The 19,206-nt window shown below is 61.6% G+C and overlaps 2 protein-coding genes across 14 annotated transcripts in view; one reads left to right on the top strand and one right to left on the bottom strand.

Moving 5' to 3' along the window:
• The window catches only part of MYO18A (myosin XVIIIA), a 44,800-nt gene extending 36,886 nt beyond the window's left edge, over window positions 1-7,914 (bottom strand). For 10 of the 12 annotated variants that reach the window (XM_054084762.1, XM_054084766.1, XM_054084768.1 and 7 more), the window contains exons 1-2: window positions 7,812-7,914; window positions 484-1,569 (exon numbers count right to left, since the gene is read on the bottom strand). In XM_054084762.1, the coding sequence (XP_053940737.1) occupies window positions 484-1,497 (1,014 nt within the window). In that variant the 5' untranslated portion in view covers window positions 1,498-1,569; window positions 7,812-7,914. Of the gene's footprint in view, window positions 1-483; window positions 1,570-1,935; window positions 2,153-7,811 lie in introns of those variants that run through there. The other 2 variants (XM_054084763.1, XM_054084772.1) reach the window with 2 other exon arrangements.
• Window positions 7,915-14,116: 6,202 nt separating this feature from the next.
• Window positions 14,117-18,823, top strand: CRYBA1 (crystallin beta A1). Of its 2 annotated transcripts, XM_009560217.2 has the most exons (6): window positions 14,117-14,210; window positions 14,902-14,966; window positions 15,834-15,952; window positions 17,559-17,700; window positions 18,235-18,377; window positions 18,520-18,823. In XM_009560217.2, exons 2-6 carry the CDS (start codon window positions 14,922-14,924, stop codon window positions 18,665-18,667), a joined length of 597 nt encoding a protein of 198 aa, XP_009558512.1. In that variant the 5' UTR covers window positions 14,117-14,210; window positions 14,902-14,921; the 3' UTR covers window positions 18,668-18,823. The 2 variants fall into 2 exon arrangements, with proteins under 2 accessions (XP_009558512.1, XP_053941048.1); XM_054085073.1 differs by lacking the exons at window positions 14,117-14,210; window positions 14,902-14,966 and adding an exon at window positions 15,481-15,624.
• The last annotated feature ends 383 nt before the right edge of the window (window positions 18,824-19,206 follow it).

Below are 19,206 nucleotides of genomic sequence, written 5' to 3'. Positions count from 1 at the left end.
TTGCTCCACTCCCCAAGGAGGGATCCCAGCGAGGCGAGGCTGGCACGGGCAGCGGGGCAGGGAGCACCCCTCCTGCAAAGCAGCGTTAGGGATCTCGCAGCAATGAGGAGTAAAGCTCTTTCCCTGTGCTTCCTCAGTGATGGGACAGGGACAGAATTCTCCTAGGTGACGCAAAGCTGAGCTCTCCCAGAGCCCCTCCAGCAGGAGGAAGATGAAATCCAACAGCACACTGAGCATTTTAGGGGTGAAAAGCCCCCGATGCCAGTTTGCAAGCACCTGCCCTTGCAGCCACTTCGCCACCCTGGGCACGGGCAGGAATTGCATCCCAGCCACAGCCTCCTGCTCCTCCTGCTCCTCAGATGGAGCAGCCCCGGCACCCGATGGTTCCCACAGCCCCTGCCAACCCAAACACCCACTGCGAGGGCGCTGGCAGCCAGCAGAAAGCCAGGGCACCAGCCCTGCAGCGAGGGCAGCGTTACTCACATCCCAGGCAGCGTGGCGTGTCCCCTGCCTGCCGCGCAGCCAGCAGCGGCTCAGCTCGCTCAGCTCCAGGATGGGCTGCACTTTCAGCTGCACCGTTTCCCCCGACTGCCGGATCATCTCCACGATCTCATCCCGGGATTTATTCTCCACATTTCGCCCGTTGATCTCCACCAGTCGGTCACCCGGCACCAATCCCAACGCCAAGTCTTTGGTGCCAGCTCCAGGTTCGGCAAAGTGCACGACGCGCCGGTAGACCTGCCCATCGGGCGCGCGGTCCAGCATGGTGGTACGGCGCAGGGAGAAGCCAAAATCGCCGGTGTTGCGCCTCTGCAGCTCCAGCTGCCGCGGAGGTGGGGGCTGCGGGGGCACCACGGCAGGCAGCCGCAGCTCAGCAGGGAACCTCTTGCTGATGAGCTCCGGCACCTTGGCACGCAGGGAGGTGGCGGGAGGGGTGTGGGGGTGTCCTGTGGGGACCCCTTGCTTGGCAAGCTGGGTCTCCAGCATGCGCACCTCCACCTGCGGGGAGGGGGCTGCCGAGTGCTCAGAAGGGGTGGATGTCTCTGAAGTGCTCTCATCACGGCTTTTCTGGGAGAAGGAGAAGTGTTTGACGATCATCTGGGAGTTCTGTTTGGCCAACGAGCCGAACTTGGCTGCCCGCTGCAGCACCGAGCCCTTGAAGTTGGCATCGTCCACCTTCAGGTCATCGCTGGAGCTGGCCGTGCTTAGGTGGCCCGAGTCCAAGATCACACTGCCCCGGTTGCTGTCAGAGTCTATGTCCGTGAGATGCAGGTCAGAGCCACTGGCCACCTTGATGGGGATGGGGTTGGAGATCTCCAGGCGGGTCTTGGAGTCCCGTTTGGAGGCACGGTTAAGGTTGAAGAAGCCCCGGCGCATGCTCATCTCCTCCAGGCTCTTGAGCTCAGCTGCTGACATTCGCTCCTTCTTCTCCTTCTTTTCTTTCTTTTCCTTTCGGGCCCCATCCTTCTCTTTGTCTTTCTTCATCAGGTTGAACATGGTGGAGCAGGGCTTGGGGCACGCTCGCCCCTGTGGCAAGGTGCTGGCTCAGGTCACGGCGCGGCTGCCTGCCTGCAGGACAGGTGGGCAAAGGCACTGTAAGACAGCAGCATGGCCAACCCCCACCCCACTGCCCCTCACTCCACCGTGTGAGTGACTCCCAGCCCCAAGCCATGTCCCAGTGTCCCCGTGCTCCCTGGGGACAGCAGCACTGCAGGGTTTTCAGACTGCCCTGGTCATTGTGTCCATGCCCTGGCTGGCCACCAAGCCCCAAGGGCGTAGGAAGGGTGGCCCTGCAGCCCCAGGGATGCCACAAGGTTGGCCTCAAAGCCCCAGGGACACGGCACAGGTGGTCCCACAGCCCAAGGGACACCCCAAAAGAAGCCCAGCAGCCCCAAGCATCCCCGTGCCAGGACCAGGGCTGATGGTGGGCAAGACCTCCAGTATCTCCAGCACAGTTGGGAGCTGTTTCAGAGCAGAATGGCAGCGGGGGAAGGCATCCCAGTTGCATTTGCAGTGGCTCCTGTCAGCACAGACGCTCCCCAGGCAAAACCACCCATCCCCGCTGGCTGCGGCACCACAGGCATCTCGCGTGCTGGTTCAAAAGCCTCTTGTTGAAGAAACAAGAGGCCTCTCTGCTGCTCGTCCTGGCCCTGGCCACCGCAAAGCCACCGGGGACAGCCATGGGCAATGTCGTCACTGGGGAGGGAGCTGGAAACACAGCCCGAAGCAAAGGTTGCCCTAATAAACAGGAACCTGTAAAATCACAGCCCTCCCAAACACTGATAAGTGTCTAATTTTAGCCAGGGCCACGCAGAAACTCGTGACGTTGCCAGCGACCTCCAGGAACAGTCACTCTTTCATTCGGGCGTCCCGCGCCAGGGAGGGGAGCACCCGGCCAGTGGCAAAACCACAGCCCAACAGAAACCCTGGCCCCCCCAAAAACCCTGCATGCACCCAGCATCCGGGGGCACCCACAGCCTCACCCCAACCAGGGCTGCTATGGGACCTGTTTGCCCCCGGGGCTACTGATGCCCACCACCCCCCTGCGCCCCAACCTCCATCGAGCGCTCAGGCTGCGGATAAACAATTCCAAACCGGAGCAGCCGGCTGGCAGCGCTGCACAGGACGGGCTGACAGCTATATATAACGGGGAAGGAAGCCGCACAGGAACTTAACCTCGGCACAAAGGACAACAGGAAAACTCCCCACGTTTGAAGCATCTGCTTTAGAGCTCTCCGAGAGGCGCAGGGATGAGGACTGGGCAGTCCATAGGGACAGCAGTGCACGTGGGGTGCGTGGATGCCATGGATGCTGCACCCTGGCTCCAGCGCAGCATTGCTGCAGCATCACCACCTGGGCCACCTCCCTGCAAAAGGAGGCGGTCCCTGCTGTCCCCAAATGCACCCAGTGGGACACAAGGAACCCAGCCACCCTTTGGCAAAACCAAACGGGTTCCAGGAAGAGCAGGGGACTGCCCAAACCCTCCTGGGGTCAGGATGGGAGCACACGTGCCCAGGAGAGACCTGGGCACTGAGCAGGCAAGCTGTGGCACAGTGCCATGCCAGGCATGTGACAGAGCCAAGGCGGCGAGGGGAAGCAGCCAGAGAGACAAGGTCGGACACGGCCGAGCAGCTGCATTCACCATCCCTGAGCCTCCTGCCCGCAGCCAGAGGGGCTGCCCGCATCACTCAGCCCCAGCGCTCTGCCCATTCTGCCTCCCCCAGACCCACCGCCAGGACCCGGGTTGGGCAGGACCCCAAATTGGGTGCAAACAAGCCATCTCCTTTCTCCTCTTCCAGAAACACCGGCTGCGGGGTGACCCACTGACCTGAGCCTGGGGACGATGCGGCTCCTTCCCCTGACCCGCTGCAGGTGCTGTGGCAAAGGATGCCGAGGCCACGCGGTCCTGGGGCTGCTCTCCACCGGCTGCTCCGCGGTGCTGCCGGGGCCTCAGCGCAGACAATGGCAGGAGGGAGCCATCTGCACCGTGACACAGGCCACCGGTACCCCCAGTCATCTGGGCATCCTTAAATCAGCACTGCCAGGGGGATGCAGAGAAGGATGCACCCCCAGGAGCACCCCACGCTCACTTCATGGCAGGGAGGGGGCTGCTGGGGCCCCTTCCCAGCCCTGGGAGGAACATCCCTGGGAGCAGAGCCACTCGTTGGGCAGATGCTGGTTAGAGCCGAGGCGCTCTTTGTCCTCAGTGGTTTCTCTCCCCCGCACACACGCTCCTTCCCAGCCTTTGTACGCTCAACAAAAAGGGGGAACAAGCGTTACCATCTGCATCGCTAATCAGGCAGCGCCGGCAGCCCGGATACGTGTGCCCCACACAAGGCCACCGCTGGCAGGAGCCGGACATGGGGGACAGGAGCTGCATGGGCTGGTGTGAAGACCCCAGCATCCCTCCTGCATCAGCAACCCCAGCCCACGGGCGATGCCATTGCAGTTTCATGCCTTTTCTCTCCTGTCAGGGATGCGGGATGGGTGCAGCCCCGTGTCGCGTGCAGGAGACGGCTGCTGAGCGTCTTCCCTGCTCCTGAATCAGACCCAACACACCTTCCCTGACTCAGCCTGGGCTCACTCCGGGATTACCCATCGCCAGGCGTGTTCGGGACAGCGGCGTGCATGAGCCATGACAGGGGAGGGAGAGGCACCCGTGGGCGCCAGCTGTGCCCGGGGATCACACGCAAGGACGCTGCTGTGACACCTGGGCTGGCAGGCGACAGCAGATGTCACCCTGGAAGGGTTTAGTGGCACAAAGGGAGATCCAACTGGAGGCCCTCAAAGCCCTCTCTGAGCCAGGAATGCAACTTTCCCCCTGTCTCCCCACTGTGGCCATGAGCCCCAACATCCCTGCCAGGGTGCCAGGGAGTTTCAGGCAGGGAGGAAGGCATTCTCGGAAACTCCGAGCCACTCCTTCCTTCGCCGAGACGCAATCTCACCTGACACGCTCCCTGCGCAGGGACCGGCAGTGCAGGTTTGCCAATCGCCTGCCCTCCCTGCTCTGCTCCCTGTCCCGGTGGCAGGGCCATGCTCGCCCGTCACTTTGGCACAGGAGCTCGCAGTCATCGCCTCCTTGGGCACCCCACGGTGCCGGCTTTGCCAGGACGATGCCGTGCCGGGGAGCGGGTGCTGGCGGCAGCGATGCCCAGCAGCCGGCCTGGCTCTGACATAGGGCAGAGGGGACTGACCTGCACGACGCCTCCTCGTCTCCTTGCCAGACACAAGTTTTCCACAGAGCGAGGAAATTTAGGGGTTTTCCAAATCCTTCTGCGCTGCCTTCCCTTACGGACAACGCTGGGATGCGTCAGGAGGGAAACAAACCCGAATTTACCCGAGTCACAGCTGGATGCGCCGCCAGGCTGTCTCCAAAGAAGGATTGCGGGTCCTCTGGCCGCAGGAACCCCGTGTCCAGCAGCGAATGACCCAGACAGGCTTGGACACGTCACCCTGGGATGGTGACAGAGGCCAGGAGGGTGCACAGGGTGCATGTGTGGGGTGCAGGCACCCGCCTTGCCCCAAAGACAGGTGATAAAGCAGCTCGGGAGTCCTTACAAAACAGAGGTGGTGGAGTGGCGATCGCTGCCGGGCTCTGCCGGGTGGGAGCGAAGCGGGAGAGGGTTTGATGCCCAGCTGGGGGAAGGTCAGGGTGGCAGTCCCATTGTGCCTTCCCCCACTGCCCCTTTTTGGCCCCAAATTTGCAGCCTGGCCCCAAACACAGCCCAGCCCACGGCAAAGGTGAAAGGCTGAGCCGCGGCTCGGCGGCGGGCAAAGTCCAGAGCTGGCGCAGGCACTGCGGGAACACCCGGTCCCGACGGCAAACGGGGCGGTGGGTGCTGCCGGGGTGCCAGGGCCAGCGTGGGGTGCAGGAACGCCGGCTGCCGCGTGCCCTCGCGCACCCGCCACGGACCCACAATCTTCTTTAATTGCCCTAAGTTTAGCTCGCCCGCTGACCAGACGATTTGCATCTCACAGGCTGGAAACCACACTATTTCTGGACGCGCATCCCAGTCCTTTGCCTGCTGCTCTATATAATATTATATTCCTCCCCGGGCAAATTAACGCGTAGGCAGGTGGCGTAGCAGCCGCCGGCCCCGCGAGCCCCTGGCACCCCAGCACCGCAGTGCTCCACAAGGCCACCCACCCCCTGGTGTCACCCCAAAGAGCAACGCAGCCAACGGAGAGCCGGGAGAATGGCTTTGGATGCGATTCCTCTGCGGTGCAGGGAAGGCCCAGGCTAGTGGTTTTTTCCCTGGAAGCCGTGCTGGCCCTGAGAAGCCCTGCACCAAAGTGGGGTGCCCCATAGGGACAGTCCCCCCACCCAAGGGTGCATGCGCATCCGAGGGACACCGGCACCCCCAGCTGTCCCCAGTGGGTGCAGGCATCTCCTGCGCCCCACAGCCTGCTGCTGCAGGGGGCACCCACAAACACACCCCGCAGGGGAACGGGGGGCACCCACAAACACACCCTGCAGGGGAATGGGGGGCACCCACAAACACACCCCACAGGGTGATGGGAGGGCACCCACAAACATAAGCTGCAGTGCAATGGGGATCATCCAAAAATGCACTCCGTGGTGCACCGGGGGGCACCCGCAAACCCATCCTGCAGTACAACGGGGGCACCCACAAACGTAAGCTACAGTGCAATGTGGAGCACCCACAAACCCACCTTGCAGTGGAACAGGGGGGCTCACACAAGCACACCCCACAGTGGAACAGGGGGCACCCACAAACCCACGCTGCAGTGGAACAGGGGGGCTCACACAAGTACACCCCACAGTGGAACAGGGGGCACCCACAAACCCACCCTGCAGTGGAACAGGGGGGCTCACACAAGTACACCCCACAGTGGAACAGGGGGCACCCACAAACCCACCCTGCAGTGGAACAGGGGGGCTCACACAAGCACACCCCACAGTGGAACAGGGGGCACCCACAAACCCACCCTGCAGTGGAACAGGGGAGCTCACACAAGCACACCCCACAGTGGAACAGGGGGCACCCACAAACCCACCCTGCAGCGGAACAGGGGGAGCACGCACAAATACACCCTGCAACATAACAGGGTCACCCCCAAACACAGCCAGCAGTAGGATCAGAGGCACCCACAAACACAACTTGCAGTGGAATGAGGGGCACCCACAAATACACCTTACAGCACAATAGGGGGCACCCACAAACATAACCTGCGCCACGACGGGGGCACCCACAAACACACTCTGTAGCAGAACAGGGGAGCACCCACAAACATAACCTGCAGCACAATGGGGGGCACCCACCAACACACTCTGCAGTGGCATGGGGGCACCCACAAATACACTTTGCAGTGCAATAGGGGACACCCACAAACATAACCTGCAGCACAATAGGGGGCACCCACAAACAAACATAACCCACCCAGCACAATGGGGGGCACCCACAAACACACTCTGCAGTGGAAAGAGGGGCACCCACAAACATAACCTGCAGTGCAATGGGGTACACTGGGGAACAGGGGAGCACCCACAAACATAACCTGTATCACAGTGGGGGGCTCTCACTCACACACTGCACTGGGGAATGGGGGGCACCCACCAACACACTCTGCAGTGGAATGGGGGCACCCACAAATACACCTTGCAGTGCATAAGGGGCACCCACAAACATAACCTACAGCACAATGGGGGGCACCCACAAACATAACCTGCAGCACAATGGGGGGCACCCACAAACACACTCTGCAGTGGAACAGGGGGGCACCCACTAATGCACTGCACTGGGGAACAGGGGGGCACCCACAAACATAACCTGCAGTGCAGTGGGGGGCACCCACAAACACACTCTGCAGTGGAACAGGGGGGCACCCACTAATGCACTGCACTGGGGAACAGGGGGGCACCCACAAACACAACCTGCAGCACAATGGGGGGCACCCACAAACACAACCTGCAGCACAATGGGGGGCACCCACAAACACACTCTGCAGTGGAGCAGGGGGGGACCCACAAACACAACCTGCAGTGCAATGAGGGGCACCCACAAACACAACCTGCAGTGGAACAGGGGGGCACCCCCAAACACAACCTGTATCACAGCGGGGGGGCTCCCACTCACAGAGTGCACTGGGGAGCGGGGGGGCCCCCCCAAGCACCCCCTGCCGTGCAGCGGGGGGCAGGCACGGGGTGAGCGGGGGGGGCTGCCGCACACGCACTCGTTCGCAGGCGCGCACACGCACTCATGCACGCGCACACACACGCATATACCCACACACACACACACACGTGCGCGCCCCCAACCCCCGCCGGCCCCGGGGGTGCCGTTACTCACCGGTGCCGGCGCTGCTGCCGGAGCTGCGGCGGAGCCGGGCCCCGGTGCGGGGCGGGGCGCGCGCTGCCGGCTCTGCGCGCGCCGCCGGGGGCGGCTCGAAACGGGGCGGAACGGGGCGGAACGGAGCCCAGCGGCACGGCGTGGAACGGCACGGAACGGCACGGGGTGGAACAGCGCAGGGGGATCGAACGGCATGGGACGGAATGGAACGGCATGGAACGGAACGGGATGGAATAGAACGGAACGGAACGGGATGGGATGGAACACCACCGGGGGATCAAATGGCATGGAACGGCATGGAACGGAACAGAACGGCACGGGATGGAACAGCGCCGGGGGATCGAACGGCATGGAATGGAATGGCATGGAACAGCACAGGATGGAACGGAATGGAACGGCATGGAACGACACGGGATGGAACAGCGCCAGGGGATCGAACGGCATGGAGCAGAATGGAATGGCATGGAACGGAATGGCATGGAATGGAACAGAACGGGATGGAATGGAACAGCATGGAATGGAATGGAATGGAATGGAATGGAATGGAATGGAATGGAATGGAATGGAATGGAATGGAACAGGATGGAACGTAACGGGACGGAACAGCGCCGGGGGATCAAATGGCATGGAATGGAACAGCATGGAACGGCACGGGATGGAATGGAGCGGAAGGGGATGGAACACCACTGGGGGATCAAATGGCATGGAACGGCGTGGAATGGAACGGCATGGAACGGCACAGAGTGAAAGGGGACGGCACGGGATGGAACAGCACTGGGGGATCAAACGGCATGGAATGGAACAGCATGGAACGGCACGGGATGGAACAGAGTGGAATGGGATGGAACAGCACCAGGGGATCAAATTGCATGGAACGGCACAGAATGGCACACACAGAGTGTTCTCACACTGCTAGAAAGGACAGAGAGCCCTCTGGTACTCCCCTGCAGCACACACGGGAAAATACACTTATGTGCCGTGTTCTCTCCCTGGTGCACACACACAGCCCTTTGCTCTCTCCCTGGTGCGCACACACAGCCCTTTGCTCTCTCCCTGGTGCACACACAGCCCTTTGCTCTCTCCCTGGTGCACACACACAGCCCTTTGCTCTCTCCCTGGTGCACTCACAGCCCTTTGCTCTCTCCCTGGTGCACACACAGAGCCCTTTGCTCTCTCCCTGGTGCACACACAGCCCTTTGCTCTCTCCCTGGTGCACACACAGCCCTTTGCTCTCTCCCTGGTGCACACACAGCCCTTTGCTCTCTCCCTGGTGCACACACAGAGCCCTTTGCTCTCTCCCTGGTGCACACACAGCCCTTTGCTCTCTCCCTGGTGCACACACAGCCCTTTGCTCTCTCCCTGGTGCACACACAGAGCCCTTTGCTCTCTCCCTGGTTCTGGGCCACCTCTGGGCCCTTCGTGGGGCCCAGCAGCCCATGGAAGCTGGAACAGAGCTTGAGGAACAGGAACCCCAAAGACAGGTATCCATGAGCTCTTTCCAGAAGTGTTTTCAGAGACAGCTTCGTCTCTGCTGGAAAGCTCAGGATGGACAGAGGGACAGGAGTCTGTCTCCATCACCATCCTTGCCACCTCCCGTGACTCCTGCCCTGCTCTGGGGCACCTTAGAGCACTCACTCTAAAACCCCTCACCATCCATCAGTGGCTGAGTCTCACCCCCGTGAGCTCCGGGAATTGCGCTGGGTTCACCTCTGTGAGCACTGGGAATTGCGCTGGGTTCACCTCTGTAAGCACTGGGAATTGCTCTGGGTTCACCTCTGTGAGCACTGGGAATTGCGCTGGGTTCACCTCTGTGAGCACTGGGAATTGCACTGGGTTCACCTCTGTGATCACTGGGAATTGCGCTGGGTTCACCTCTGTGATCACTGGGAATTGCGCTGGGTTCACCTCTGTGAGCGCTGGGAATTGCACTGGGTTCACCTCTGTGAGCACTGGGAATTGCGCTGGGTTCACCTCTGTGAGCACTGGGAATTGCGCTGGGTTCACCTCTGTGAGCGCTGGGAATTGCACTGGGTCACAATCCCCCTTGCAGTGGTAAGGCCGGGTGTGATTCCCACCCCGCAGCATGTGCACGGGGGCCGTTCCGTGCTGCTCTACTCCATCCCGTGCCATCAAGATGCTGTTCCATTCCGTTGGATGCCATTCCATTCCATTTGATGCCATCAGACATGGCTCCAGTGCTGCAGCAGAGCATCACTCACGTGTGTGAGCACAGCAAGAGCAACGCGGCAGCCGCCCGCGGGGCTGAGGGCTGCAGCGGTGCAGGAGATGCAGCCCTCGCGGTGGCAGAGGATGCAGCAGCCAGCCCTGCCGCCTGCTTTTATCACACTTTCCTTTATCCCGGGGCACGTGGCACCCACCATGGGGAGCTACAGCCGTCCGGAGGGGTGGCAGAGCCCTGGCTTGGCTGCCAGGAGGGTTTTCCGGCCGCGGTGGCGAGGGTTCCCATTGTGTGACTGTACCTCTGCCCCGCTTCCCCTGGCACAGGAACAGCCGGTCACAGCCTGTGGCAGCTCCTGCTTCTTTATCCCACCGGGCAGGCGGTTGGCAGGGCTGCTGCTGGTTGGAACCGCTGAGCCGTGGGACAGCACGGGATCCCTGGTGTCTCACACAGCTTTGCCACCAGCAGCCGCCCCGTGACAGCTTTTTTCAGGGCTGAACACTTCCGTGCTTCCCTGCAAGGCAGCCAGGTGCCCACGCCTGCGAGATCCTCGCCATCCCCTCTGGCAGGGCCAGGCTGCCCAGAGCACCTCTGCCCCGGCACAGAGCTGCACAGGGCTTCCGCACCAAACTCCGTGTCCAGGGAAAGTCTCTGTTGTGGCATTCTAGAGAGAAGCAGGACAGAGCCGCAGCTCCAGTGGTGTTCTGCTGTGCCTCTGGATGGAGCGACGAGGGCCTCCAGCTCGGCTGGGAGGAGAAGTATCTGTTTTGCAGTGCTGCAGGGTTTCCTAAATAGGTCACTGCTATTTTATAGTCTCTGGGATCCAGAAAAACCAGTTGTTCCGGACAACCTGCGGACCCGCCGGCATCGTCATGGTGGTGGTGGCTCCCCAACATCCCCCCAGGTCTTTGTAGTTGGGGGGGACCTGCCCCACCAGCAGTGCTTGGTGTGAGCTGGGAGAGCACCTGCAGAGCCCCCCACACCTCAAGGTGCATGGTGGGGCTCTTGTTCTGTGCTGAGGGTGCCAAGCCCTTGGCCATGCCCCACATCGGGGTGCAAGGGGGGCTCCTCGCTCTGCTCCTGGCCTGGGCTGGCTGCTGGCTCCAGGCTTTGCCTTGGGATGATTTGCAGCAAGAGCCAGCGATTTCCCTTTGTGTGGGGAGCTGTGTGGGGTGCAGGGGGTGTGCCATGCCGTACACCCCTATGGGAGCTGTGTGGGGCGCAGGGGGTGTGCAGTGCTGTACACCCCTATGGGCGCTGTGTGGGGCGCAGGAGGTGCATGATGCCATATGCTTCCATGGGCACAGGGGGTGTGCGGTGCCGTACACACCCATAGGAGATATGTGGGGTGCAGGGGGTGTGCGGTGCTGTACACCCCTATGGGAGCTGTGTGGGGTGCAGGGGGTGTGCAGTGCCATACACCCCTATGGGAGCTGTGTGGGGCGCAGGGGGTGTGCGGTGCCGTACACCCCTATGGGAGCTGTGTGGGGCGCAGGGGGTGCATGATGCCATATGCCTCCATGGGCATAGGGGGTGTGCAATGCCATACACCCCTACGGGAGCTGTGTGGGGTGCAGGAGATGTGCGGTGCTGTACACCCCTATGGGAGCTGTGTGGGCGCAGGGGGTGTGCGGTGCTGTACACCCCTATGGGAGCTGTGTGGGGTGCAGGGGGTGTGCGGTGCTGTACACCCCTATGGGAGCTGTGTGGGCGCAGGGGGTGTGCGGTGCTGTACACCCGCATGCGTCGGCTGCGACACAGGCCGCTTGAGATGAGCTCTCCCTCTAGTGGTTCCCAGCTCCTGGCAAAGCATCCGCATCACTGGGGCGGCCAAAACCATGGCCAGGGCATGGATGAGGGTCTGAGGGAGTTAGGGGATGAGGTCCAGCCTGGCCTTCCTCTGGAAGCAAAGGATGGCCAGCATTTGGCGAGGGGGAGGTACATGGCAGGGGGTGCAGGGAGGATGCCTGAGGTCTTTACTGGAGCATTCATGCCACCAGCCCATGTTTTGGAGCCCCGCAGAGGGCAGGTGGCCCTGTTCTCCCCTTTCCCTGACCCCACATGTGCTGGGATGCAGCGGCGCAGCCAGCCAGCGTGCCCTGGGAGCGCCGGGATGCAGCCCCACAGCTCTGCTACCCACTGATGCCCCCGTAGGGCCCATCCCTGTCCCCCCCACAGCACACGGCGGTGGCCGGCGAGGGGAGAGATGCCCCCCTGCCCACATCGCCGCCGCGCCCACGCCCAGCGGGTGCCATCTCTGCGGCGCAGCCCCGCCACGGTCCCCCTGGGCCGCCCGCCAGGCTGCACGGCCGGCAGCGCTGACGGGGCGCTTTGTTTTGTGGTGGCCGCCCGGCGAGGAGACAAAAGGGGCAGTCAGACGCGGGCAGCGCTTTGTGCCGGCAGCCATGCGCTGAGGCAGCAGCCCGCGCCGCCGCGCTCGCCTCGTGACCCGCAACGGCCCCGGCCTGCGCCCACCATGGCACCCTGGGAGCTGCAGCGCCCGTGCTGCCTGCGTCCCGACGAGCTGTGCCGCGGCGAAGGGCAGCAGGACCTGGGCTGGGCGGCACGGGCACAGGTTGCCCCAAGATGGATGCTCCATCCCTGGACCAGGATGGATGGTTCTCGGAGCCCCGATCCAGTGGGAGGTGTCCCTGCCCATGGCAGAGAGTGGAATTGGATGGGCTTTAAGATCCCTTCCAAGCCAACCCATTCCATGATTCTAGGATTCTTCGGTTGCCACGGTTACCGCCAGGCCTGAGGCCTAAGGGTGCCTCGTTGCCATGGTTACCGCAGCCCGAGGCATCCCAGCGCCATGGCGGCTCCCCCCAGGCTGGGCCGGGGGAGCACTGGGGCTGCTGGGCTGGTGAATGGGAGGTCCCACACCAGCGCCCTCGGGAGGAGCAGCCTCACAGCCCCCACCACGGCCTGTGGCGGGAGGAGGGCATCCACACCAACATGGAGACAGGGACACGGGAAGGAGAAGGGCCCGGGGGTGCTGGTAGATGGGAAGCTGGATGTGGGTTGGCGATGTGGGGCAGCGCAGAAAGCCAACCCTGTCCTGGGCTGCATCAGAAGTGGGATAAGAAGGACGAGGGAGGGGATGCTGCCCCTCTGCTCCTCTCTGGTGAGACCCCGCCTGGAGCCCTGCGTTCTGTTCTGGAGTCCTCAGCACAGGAAGGACGTGGAGGTGTTAGAACAGGTCCAGAGGAGGCCACGGAGATGATCCAGAGCACCTCCCATGCGAGGACAGGCTGAGAGCGCTGGGGTTGTTCAGCCTGGAGAAGAGAAGGCTCTGGGGACACCTTGTTGCAGCCTTTCAATGCTTAAAAGCAGCTTATAAGGAGGATGGGAAAAAACTTTTTAGCAGAGCCTGTAGCAACGGGACAAGTGGAATCGTTGTCAGCTGAAAGAGGGGAGGTTGAGATGAGGTCTTTGGAGTCCGTCTGTTTCCATGCATTGTGGCTCTGCTTTGCAGTGTCGTCGATTCTTTATGGTCCCTTCGAACCCAAACCAATCTATGATTCTATCATTACGGAAAGCATCTTCACAATGAGGGTGGGGAGGCCCTGGCCCAGGTTGCCCAGAGCAGTGGTGGCTGCCCCATCCCTGGAGGGGTTCCAGGCCAGGTTGGATGGTTCTTGGAGCCCCTGATCCAGCGGGAGGTGTCCCTGCCCATGGCAGCGGGTGGAACTGGATGGGCTTTGAGGTCCCTTCCCACCCAAAGCACACCACGAGTCTCTGATTCTACGATTCTATGGTTCACAGCCATGGTGGGGCCTGGCAGAGTCCCAGCCGAGCCCCCCACCCGCAGGGTCTCACCGGGAGGGTCCCGTGCCTTCCCCACCGTGCCAGCCGGCGCCAGGGCCAGCCCAGCTCCACGCTTGCCCCGCGGCAGCGCGGTGCATTGCCCTGGAAAATGCCAGAGCGCTCAAACCGTTGAGTCATTTATGCCCAAGATTATCTGTGCAAACAGCCGCCCCGATTATTTTTTTTTTTTATTATCAAATTTTTTTTTTCTTTTTCCCTAAGAATGTGGCTCAGCCCATGGGGATGAGCAGCTGAAATCTCCGGGGATCAGCAGGACAATGCCAGAGCAAGCATTGTGCTGACGGCTCTGCAAACGCTGGCACCAGCTCCCGGCCAGCAGCATCCTATAAAAGCCGAGCCGCTGAAGTAGGCAAACATTACATGGGCAAAGCAGCAGTAACCGCCTGAGCTAGGTGAGTCCTGGAACTGATCCGTACCTCTCCCACCTCGCCCCCTGCTCCTGGCCGGGCAGACACCCTTCCTCCTGCTTGGTGGCAAAAGATACCCAGACGGAGCATCGCCGTTCCCCGTGGCAAAAGACAGGCTCACACGTCCCCGCTGGCAGCTGGGGTGGCTGAGAACCCCTCTATATGGGCCACTCCAGTCCTGGCATCCGCACGGCCGCAGCCTCTGCCGTGGCATCTCACACCGTTAGCTGGCACCGTCCGTGGGAGCCCACCGTGGCCCCCGGGGGAGGCACAGCCGTGGTGCCAGGACAGGGAACGGGGAGCAAGGAGGGTCTGTTTGACACCTCCGGGCACGCAACAGCCTGTGACCACCACCGCCACTCTCCACTGTCGCTCAGGGGTGTTTTTCCTAGCGATGGCATGGCATTGGGGAAGGGGAAGCGGGCTTTGTGCCATGGCTGGGAGGAGGGAAGGGGCATCATGCGAGAAGGGAGCCCCCTGCCATGCTCCTCGCCGCATTTGTGGCGAGCAAGAGGGTCCTGCTGCGACTGATGTGGCTCTTCACCAGCAGCAGGGTGGCTGCCTTCGCAGAGGCGCTGCGGGCAGCGGGCACAGAGCCACCCCCCAGCCCCACGAGCAGGCTGAGGGGATGCACGGGGCTCGCTGCAGTGCAAACCGCTTTTACTTCCTTCTCCAGACACCGTTCCAGCAGCAAAGATGGCTCAGACAAACCCTCTGCCTGTCCCCATGGGCCCATGGAAGGTATGTCCTCGCACTCCCTGCATCTTGTCTTTCCCAGTGTGCAGGTGGGGGACAGGGAGAGGGGCAAATCCCCTCCTATGGGACCAGAAAAGCTACGTGGTGGGCAGTGAGGTGGAGGGAGCAGGGGAAGCAAGGCACCCCTGTCCTCTGCCTGCGCCAACGCGCCTCCTGCCTGCTCAGAAACCTTGCGGGTGTTTTTCATAAGCCTCTTTGCAGCAGCCAGCCGTGCCCTGCTCTCGCCAGTTGTGCTGTGCCAGGCACTTACAGCAGTCCCCGAACCCCCCGTGTTGTTATTCATCCCCCCATCTCAGGGCACTGTGTGCCAAGCGGGTGGTGGGCACGGCGGAGCGAGGTGGGGAGCAGCCTCGAGGGCTCTGCCAGCGGCTCCAAGGACACCGTTTGAGGAGGGTGCCAAGAGGGAAAGAAGCACGTGCCCAAGCGGGGCGCATCCTGCCAAAGCTCGGAGAGAAGAGCATCAACCGCAGCCCCCCAGGGAGTTCCCCATCGCCCTTTCCCCCGTTAATCCTCTTTGCCCTAGAGCGTTCGGAGCAGAGGCCGGGAGAACCGCCAGCCACAGCCCTGCCACCCGCCCGTCCCAGAACGGCTCCGCTCCTCTCTCCGGACGGCACTGCTGCCCCAGGAACTGATCTCTGCAGGGGTGAGCAGGAGAGCGGAGCGGGGACCGGCATGCGGCTCCCTTGACACCAAGGCAGGGCGTCACGGGGCCAGCAGTGCAGGGACGCGCAGAGGTGTGCGGGGCTGTGTCCCAGCCCAGATGGAGCGAGAGCTTCCATCTCAAAGACACGCTGAGTCACCTGGGGCCATTGTCGGGCAGTTCCCAACTTGGCAGCTGGCTCTCCATTCCAGATCACCGTGTACGACCAAGAAAACTTCCAGGGCAAGCGGATGGAGTTCACTTCAGCCTGCCCAAACATCATGGAGTGTGGCTTCGACAACATCCGCTCCATGAAGGTGGAGTGTGGCGCGTGAGTACTCAGCTGCCAGCGGCAGGGATGCTTTTCCAGGCAGGATGGCAGGTTGAGGGGTGTCTGGGCTGGAGCCAAGCACTGCAGCCAGGGGAAGCCATAGGGTAGAGCAGCCAGCCCTGGGCAACACTGACACAGAAAGTGTGCCAGAAGATGGTGGGAACGCTTTTCACATCATCCAAAACTGCCTCCCACAGTCTGGGAGTCACCAGGTTTGGAGCTCCTGGGTGTCCCACAGGGATGCTGCCCAAGGATGCGGCAAAGATCAGTGCTCAGCGAGTGGCTCTCGAGCTCAGGCAGGTCCTCATCTGCCTCACTAACCCCATGAAGCCTAAACATATCTTTCTTGCCCCAGGGCCCAGCCCTGCTCTGCTTCATGCTCTGCCCACACTGTGCAGCTCCCCAGGGCTACGGCAGAGCCCCCCCACAGCCTGTGCAGGGCCACCCCAGTCACCAACAGCCACAGGGAGCAGAGCTGGGCTTCTCCCTGTGTACAGGAATCTTCCCTGGCACAGACAAGACGGCTCCGAGACGCTGTGTGTAAGGAGCGGTCCCCACGGCAAGCATCCCGCTGGGGCTGGGGAAGCAGACAAGATAGATTTGCGCTGCTATATTTAGGATTTGTAATGCTAATGGGATTACAGCGGCATGCGTGCTCCCGCCGTAATCAGCTCACTGCTTCAGCTGACGTGTCCTAATCAGGCTGGTCACCTTGCACGGGGGGAGAACGACTGCGGGACACGGGATCGGGACTCAGTTTGGATCAAAAGGCCCTCGCTCCCCTAGGCTTGGTGCACCCCTCAGCACCCCGTGTTCCCCAGGAGCAGCGGAACTGTGGGCTGCACAGCCTGTGCCAGCGTCCTGCGGGAAAGCTGGGGAGGGGCTCTTGATCAGGGAGGGCAGGGATAGGATGAGGGGAATGGGTTTGAGCAGCAAGAGGGGAGATTGAGACAAGATCTTAGGAAGAAATGTTTTCCTGTGAGGGTGGGGAGGCCCTGGCCCAGATTGCCCCATCCCTGGAGGGGTTCCAGGCCAGGTTGGATGGGGCTTGGAGCCCCTGATCCAGTGGGAGGTGTTCCTGCCCATGGCAGGGGGTGGGACTGGACGAGCTTTGAGGTCCCTTCCAACCCAAACCACTCCATGAGTCTCTGAGTCCAGGCTCCAGCCCAGACTCTGCCTCCCTATGAGGGCATCAGGAATTCAGATCTTTCCAGGTGTGCCAGCTTGTAACTGGGAAACAAGTAAGAAATGAGGCCATTGGGAGAGCAGGGCAGCTGTGGGTGTCCTGTGGCATCCTATCACGATGCCTATCAGTGTGAAAAACCCTGGAGTGTTAGGGCAGACTGGGCCCCCTCTCAGGCTGTGTCTCTGAGGGGGTCCCATCACCCACCGCATTGGGGGATGCCATCGCTGCCATGCAGGCAGCTTCCCAGGCACCAGATGTGGTCACAGGTTCCCCGGTTTCTACGCCCACATCCAGCACTGCTTCCTTCCCTCCGACCCTGTGGGTAGAGGTCAGCCCCCAACCTTCTCCTTGCACGTACATCCAAGCCGCGGTGCCAGTCCCGAGCAGGAAGCCCTGGCAGCTCTTGCTCTGTTTTTGCAGCTGGGTTGGTTATGAGCACACCGGCTTCTGTGGGCAGCAGTTCATCCTGGAGAGGGGAGAGTACCCGCGCTGGGATGCCTGGAGCGGCAGCAACGCCTACCACATCGAGCGCCTGATGTCCTTCCGCCCCGTCTGCTCTGCTGTGAGTGTTCCCGGCTCCAACGGAACTCCCATGTCTCTGATCCCATCCAATGTCCTAGGCAAAAGCACGAGGTCGAGGGAGTGAGGTTAGGAAGGGCAATCACAGCCATGCCAGAGGCTCTGCAGGTGGCAGAAGCACCTCAAGGTGGGCTCAGCTCTTCCCTACTTGCTCAGCAGGATTTGCTCTTTCTTGTCCTGTCTTCTATAACTTCAAGACAACTTTTGGCCAAGCTGTATGTGACTAAAGCTCAGGAACAGCCATGCTGGGATGATAATTGTGGCATAGCTGTCACTGACACCTCCCCAGCCAACCCCTGCCCCAGCCCAGCCCCATCCTGCTGAGCACCTCCACACATCCAGGCTTTGGGAAAACAGGGTCTGAACACCCCCTTCCCTCCGGCTGCACGCACCATCCCCAGGAAACCCTCCGAGCAGAGCCATAGGGAGGGACAGCCTTGGTGTCCCCCTCCACGCTGAGGAGAGACACTCCACTACCTCCCCCTTACCCCCTGCTGTCCCGTTCCCCCCTCCCCAGAATCACAAGGAATCCAAGATCACCATCTTCGAGAAAGACAACTTCATCGGCCGCCAGTGGGAGATTGCTGACGACTACCCCTCGCTGCAGGCCATGGGCTGGGCCAACAACGAAGTGGGCTCCATGAAGATCCAGTGCGGAGCGTAAGTGATGGGCAAAGGCCCAGGAGCAGTGGGGATGAACCACTGCCATCGCTGTGCTGCCACAGCTGGAGACGGGACACCCCATAACCCTGTTGCTTACCTTATCCCCTTCATGGCCGTCTGACGACTCCTTTTCTTCCAGCTGGGTTTGCTACCAGTATCCCGGGTACCGTGGCTACCAGTACGTCTTGGAGTCCGACCACCACGGAGGAGACTACAAGCACTGGAGAGAGTGGGGTTCACACGCCCAGACCTCTCAGATCCAATCCATCCGGCGTGTCCAGCAGTAACTCCTCACTTTCCAGTACATCTCTGCAAGGTTTCTAAAGCTCACCAGCTCCCTTTTGGTGCTAATACTCCCCTCCCAAAATAACCACCCCTTCTTGTACTGCAACCGCTTATGGAACCACACTCCCAATCAGTACCAACCGCCACAATTGCCAATAAATGTGACTGAAAGAAAAAGACAAACTGGTGTGGTGCGTGTTTGCTGTTGCGTGTTTGGGATTGAGCTCACACATCCCCACCCCAGGCACAGGGGCCAGACTCTTCCGTGCTCAGTTTAAGCAGGACTGAAGCCCGGTGGGGCTCACACCAAGGCAAGTTCATTCTCCAATGCACAAATGTGGCAGCCAAATCCTTGGTTGACGCAACTCGGCAGCCGTGTGGCTTCCTTTCCTCTGTCCCCTTCCTCAGCCAAGGGACGGACACTGCACTCCCAGTCCCCTGCCCTGCCAGCGCTGGGCAACCATGGACACGCAGCCACCGGCACTGGGCAACCACAAACCACAACTGGGCAACCACACACGCGCAGCCACCGGCACTGCGC

This window comes from Cuculus canorus, chromosome 20 (genome assembly GCF_017976375.1).
Source record: "Cuculus canorus isolate bCucCan1 chromosome 20, bCucCan1.pri, whole genome shotgun sequence".
Classification (NCBI taxonomy): domain Eukaryota; kingdom Metazoa; phylum Chordata; class Aves; order Cuculiformes; family Cuculidae; genus Cuculus; species Cuculus canorus.
This window is presented reverse-complemented; position numbering and strand designations above follow the sequence as displayed.

Coding starts and splice junctions, on each gene's coding strand:
- CRYBA1 (XM_009560217.2), top strand. CDS start 14,922: ATGGCTCAGACAAACCCTCTGCCTGTCCCCATGGGCCCATGGAAG. Junction 14,967..15,833: donor TCCCCATGGGCCCATGGAAG/GTATGTCCTCGC, acceptor TCTCCATTCCAG/ATCACCGTGTACGACCAAGA. Junction 17,701..18,234: donor TCCGCCCCGTCTGCTCTGCT/GTGAGTGTTCCC, acceptor CCCCCTCCCCAG/AATCACAAGGAATCCAAGAT.